Source organism: Bolinopsis microptera, chromosome 1 (genome assembly GCF_026151205.1).
Source record: "Bolinopsis microptera isolate Bmic1 chromosome 1, MBARI_Bmic_1.0, whole genome shotgun sequence".
NCBI lineage: Eukaryota > Metazoa > Ctenophora > Tentaculata > Lobata > Bolinopsidae > Bolinopsis > Bolinopsis microptera.
Genome location: NC_087072.1, coordinates 9,383,276 through 9,389,275, shown reverse-complemented (window position 1 = coordinate 9,389,275; position 6,000 = coordinate 9,383,276). Strand labels below are relative to the sequence as shown.

The 6,000-nt window shown below is 46.8% G+C and overlaps 1 protein-coding gene across 1 annotated transcript; it reads left to right on the top strand.

Annotated features, from left to right (window-relative positions):
- Nucleotides 1-1,112: 1,112 nt before the first annotated feature.
- On the top strand, nucleotides 1,113-4,340 carry LOC134813232 (uncharacterized). The gene has a single exon (XM_063820949.1). It carries the CDS (start codon nucleotides 1,113-1,115, stop codon nucleotides 4,338-4,340), a length of 3,228 nt encoding a protein of 1,075 aa, XP_063677019.1.
- The last annotated feature ends 1,660 nt before the right edge of the window (nucleotides 4,341-6,000 follow it).

Sequence of the window (6,000 nt, the reverse complement as noted above, 5' to 3'; positions counted from 1 at the left end):
GTACCATCTGAAGAGCGGATCGCTGAATCGCACGAGTACAAGCTCGACCGATACAGCGGTCTGCAGGCTGAGATTCAGGCGAAAGGTTGGTGCTGGGGCGCCTGACAGGAAACCGTATTGCGATTAAAGCCCCGAAACGGTGTCAGGTTGGTAACTGATGATTCTGATCCATGCTCCTGTGAGTTTGCTGTTGTATCTCAACTCGCTAAACTGAGGCATCTCCGCATCTTGGGTGAATATGCGTACATCTTCATACTAAACCCAGGTGTGGCATGTGTCAGTGAATACGGGCGAGCGGATGCAATAGCGAAGGTGGTGTGGCAAGGCCTAAAAGACACAGTCAGATAGTTGTCAGCTCGCTGACTGTAAGGGAGAAGGTATATCCGTATTTCGCTGCTACTGATGCAGTCCTTGATCTGGCAATCAAGGCTTCTCTGTTTTTCGTCTAACTATGTACCGTTGGGCTTGTGGAACCCTTAGGGGGGACATACATAGGTTAGAATGGTTTTGTGCACCAAGAGGAGTGAGGGAATGAGGGTTGAAGAGAGAGAGCTAGAGAGTTGTTAGGGTGGTTAGGATCAGTAGGTGGGGTGTTTGGTTGGAGCGTTCTGTTTTTGCTGTATAGCATTTTAGTCACTCCGCAGTTTATTAACTGTGTCTCAACTCTGCTTTGTTGAATACTGCTGGGATAGGCCAGCTACCATGGGGTAAGACCCATATGATAAGACAGATAGTATGCCTGGTTTTGGTCTTTAGGTTGGGTAGTGGTCGGAGCCTGCAGCGGATCTGCAATAGAGAAGTCAGACGGGGTCATAAAAGTGGCTACCTCAGCCTACATCGGTACCACGCCTCCTGCTTCTCTAAGGCCCCGGGAGTCTTTATTTAGAGACGAGTTGCCCGGGTTAACAATAAAGGCTTTGTAGGCATCCCTCCACTTACCTGTACTCCGGAAAAGGACAAATTTAGGTAGTCGAGAGTCCTCGACGGTTGAAGCAGGAGAGGGACAGAGTTGTATCTGTGTATGTGGACGTCGGTTTGACACAGTCAAAGGCAGGAATATCCATCGGGGTCGAATGAAGTGCATTTGGGAAGGGGAGTCGTCGGCTGGCAGTATGCCTGTAACTTCGACGGAGGTATCTAGCCAGGAAAACAACCACAGTGCTAGAGATATCCGGGCTCTCCTTGACAAGAGAATTTCAGTCGAACCACCTGCTAGCAAAAGAGACAAGGTGAAGTGGCCGGCGTCCAATGATGGTCGATGGAGTAAGTTTGATGAGTGTGTGGTAGAGAAGTTTGCAGTGGTTCTCAAGCGGAAACCATTTCAAGAGAAGATGGTGAGTCATTGTGATGTAGTGTACGACGAGGGTGTCAAGTTGTTTGGTATTGTTGAAGTAGGTGCTGGTAGTGGAAAGAAGGCCATGAGCTTTAAGAACAGGCGAAAGGAGGAGATTGACAGCCTGATTGAAAAGAGGAAGCAGTTGAGGAGGAAGAAAAGGAAGGCAAGGAGTGAGATAGAGAAGGATGGTTATGAGGCATTATTGAGAGTGTTGGCTGGTCGTTTGATGAAGTTGAGGAGGGCTGAGAAAAGGAGACAGAAGCAGAGAGAGATAAGGAGAGTTAGAGGGGATTTTGGACGCGACCCTTTCAAGACGGTCAAGGGAGTGCTAAATCCAAGTCCAGTGGGGGAGCTTAAGTGTTCAAAGGAGGAGCTAGATGATCACTTGGCCAGAACGTACGGAGATCCAGCCCGGCAGCAGCCCCTTGGTATACTTGAGGGTCTGCCTGAGTGTGCTCCTGAACCCTCTGTTGCCTTTGACCTCACAACGGTATCCAAGAAGGAGTTTGAGGAGGTTGTAAAGAAGGCAAGGAGCAAGAGTGCCCCGGGTAACAACGGGATCCCGTACACAGTGTACAAGAGATGTCCTGGTATTGCCAAGAATCTCTGGGACCTGTTGAGAACTGGATATAAGTTAGAAGAATATCCTGACAATTGTAGGTATTTCGAGGGTGTCTACATCCCAAAGGCGGATGGCGACTTTTCACCAAGTTCAGGACGGCCTATTTCCCTGGGTAACATTCAAGGGAAGATTTATTTGGCGATCCTGGCGAAGAGGTTGACCAGCTTTGTTGTCTCGAATGGATATGTAGACCTCTCTATACAGAAGGGTGGTGTGCCAGGCGTCCGTGGGTGCACGGAGCATTTTGGTGCCATGTGGGAGGTACTGAAGGAAGCAAAGGTCAAGAAGAAGGATCTGAGTGTGGTATGGCTTGACCTGGCTAACGCTTACGGAGCGGTACCCCATGTTCTGATTGCCAGGGCCCTCCGTTTCTACAACGTCCCCGAGAAGGTTATCAATATTATCCTACGGTACTTCTCCGGGGTATTCGGAAGGTTCTCCTCAAGAACGGTGACATCAGACTGGCAGCAGTTTGAGATAGGAATCTTCATGGGGTGTGTGATATCAGTCATCTTGTTTGTCTTGTGCATGAACCTTGGGCATGAACACCTAAAGTCTAAGGTTCCGAGAAGCATTGAGTACATCAAGGATGACACACCGATACCAACTCTGAAGCTGTTTATGGACGATAGCTGTCTGACGACCGCACGTGCAGAGGATATGCAAACGTTACTCAATGTGTTTCAGAAGTACGTGGACTGGTCCAGATTTAAGTTAAAGTCCTCCAAGTCCAGAGCACTGGTGTTGAAGAAGGGAGTGGCTGTGAGGTGGGTTGAGGAGGTAGTGGTAGGAGAGGAGGAGGTGGAGAGAGAAGAGTTGAGTTTGCAGTTGGGTGGTGAGGTGATTCCGAATGTGTCAGAGAAGCCGATAAAATTCCTTGGGAGATGGATAAGAGTGGAAGGAAATGACAAATCAGTCATCGACTCAACCAAGGTCGACCTTAACACTTTTCTTCGGAGACTCGATGAAAGTTCCCTTACTGGACTCCAGAAGTGCTGGGGATATCAGTACATGGTCCTTCCAAAACTGAAGTGGCCTCTTGCCATCTATGATATTCCGATCACAACAGTTACCAGATGGGAACAGAATACCAATAGTTTCCTCAGGAAGTGGTTAGGGGTGGGGCACACTCTGAGTGGTCTTTGTCTGTTCAGTCAATCATCCAGTGTGGCCTTACCGGTGAGCAGTTTGACAGATACATGGAAGATAGAGAAGTGTCGACTGTTGCAATCCTATCAGACATCTAAGGATGACCTGATTAAAGCAGTCCAGCCCCAAGTTCGTTCTGGTAGAGTTTGGAGGCCTGAGACAGAACTAGAAGAGGCCAGAAGAGATTTGGTCTGTGAATCGGTGCGAGGGATGGTGCAACCTCAAAAAAGAGTTGGCATCGGTTTTGGTGACTGGAAAAAACCTTGGGAGAGGATGGATGAGCGGGAAAGAGAGAGGGAGGTTATGCTGAGAGTGAAGGAGAACATTGAAAGAGAGAGGGAGGTGCAAGTAGGTTCTCTGGAGATGCAGAGCAGGTGGGGTGAGTGGAGAGAGCTCGTAATGAAGACGGATTTGAGCTGGCATACACTTTTTAAGTATGGTGACTCACTTATTGGGTTCATGCTAAGTGCTGTGTACGGCACCCTCTTAACCCCCTCTATGGTTTCCAAGTGGAGTGAAGATGAGGATGGGAAGTGCAAGTTATGTGAGGAGAGGATGGGCACCATTCAGCACATTTTGGCTGGGTGTAAGGTGGCCCTTAGTCAAGGAAGGTATAGATGGCGGCACGACAAGGTTCTGAAGCAGATCTCTGAACAGGTTGTCTTCCATTGTGATCGCCGAGTGAACACTTATAAGAACAAGGCCGGCGATGGAAGGCAGTTCATTGATTTTGTTCCTGCTGGGAAAAGAAAAGCAGGTACAGACGACCGGAAGGAGAGTCGTGGTTTTGGGATCCTGAGTGGGTATCGGGATTGGATAGTGCTGTCAGACCTTGAGGGGCAGCTTAAGTTTCCCAGTGAGATTGTGGAAACACGGCTGAGGCCGGACCTTGTGATATTCTCAAGGTCGGCAAAGACAGTTATTTGGTGGGAGCTAACAGTACCATCTGAAGAGCGGATCGCTGAATCGCACGAGTACAAGCTCGACCGATACAGCGGTCTGCAGGCTGAGATTCAGGCGAAAGGTTGGTGCTGTTATAATGCCGCAGTCGAAGTTGGAGCTAGGGGAGTGGTTGCGCAGAGTTTGGAGAGAGCTGCGAGGAGGATTGGTTTTAGGGGAAGAGAGCTGAAGAAGCTGGTACGGGACAGCGGGAAAGAGGCAGCCCACTGTTCCAGATGGATTTACTTGTTATCGAGAAAGAGGGAGTGGGAGTTCAGGAAGGTTGGAGCTTGAGAGTTCACTATAACATCTAGAGGTACCATAAACGTTATCTCGTCGCCAATTGCGAGCTCTAACGGGTCTCCTCAAGTGACTCTCGGATCAGATGGTGGTTCAAGGGTGGACTGCTGGGGCGCCTGACAGGAAACCGTATTGCGATTAAAGCCCCGAAACGGTGTCAGGTTGGTAACTGATGATTCTGATCCATGCTCCTGTGAGTTTGCTGTTGTATCTCAACTCGCTAAACTGAGGCATCTCCGCATCTTGGGTGAATATGCGTACATCTTCATACTAAACCCAGGTGTGGCATGTGTCAGTGAATACGGGCGAGCGGATGCAATAGCGAAGGTGGTGTGGCAAGGCCTAAAAGACACAGTCAGATAGTTGTCAGCTCGCTGACTGTAAGGGAGAAGGTATATCCGTATTTCGCTGCTACTGATGCAGTCCTTGATCTGGCAATCAAGGCTTCTCTGTTTTTCGTCTAACTATGTACCGTTGGGCTTGTGGAACCCTTAGGGGGGACATACATAGGTTAGAATGGTTTTGTGCACCAAGAGGAGTGAGGGAATGAGGGTTGAAGAGAGAGAGCTAGAGAGTTGTTAGGGTGGTTAGGATCAGTAGGTGGAGTGTTTGGTTGGAGCGTTCTGTTTTTGCTGTATAGCATTTTAGTCACTCCGCAGTTTATTAACTGTGTCTCAACTCTGATGTGTGTTACCACCGTTTAAGGTTGAGACCACTGGTTAGAAATCATTAAACCTGTTCAGAAAGACAGTTATAATAACTCAAGAGGTGAAACGAAATTAAACATTAGCTCAATGTCATTCTGTGCAGCTGAAACACCGAACAAATAATTCTGTGCAAAATGTCCAATTTAAAAGGAGCTAGCCTGATCTAGAGTTTGAACTTTCTCGGTTTCATAATAATTAATATTAATAGTAATACCCTGCCAATGCAACAACCAAAATATGCGACTTATACATTAGATCTTAAAAATACAGGTCACAATTTGGTATGGCTTAAAATATGTAGTTTTAAATAACTAACGTAACTATGCTAATTCAAACGACAGCATATTACATAGGCATGTTAACTTCTTTATCGATGTTACTTCTTTGTTAGTTGACGCCGATTATTGCATGTTATTATTTGTCAGACACTGCTCGACCCATCATCGTAACCGGGCCAGTGGAGAAGGTGCATGCTGAGCCGTACAACGTACAAGTTATTATAAAACAGGATTAAACAGGATTAAACATAAATTTGTCAATGAGAGCCCTAACACTCACGTCTTGACTATACGTATTAGTATTACATATATCATATTATATATTACGCCTTTCGATTCTTTGTCTAAAAGAGCAGACGAGCCAAGAAAATTTGTAGATTCTTCATTAGCTTATATATATAGTAAAAGAGATAAAGAAGTTACATCGACGTTTTGAAATGGAATGTTAAGACCATACACTTAACTATAATAAATGACAATTTAACCAAAGTTTTTTGAGCCGGTGACCTGGTTACAGATGGGTGAACCGACCACTATGAAGCTGACACGTACAGTGACAATCAATGTCGTCCGGCCAATGTTGAGGCTAATTGAAGCATAGTATTAGTACGTGTCAATATTTCTCATCATTTGTGGTGTTTAGCCAGCAATCCAGTAAGCCCTTGCAGA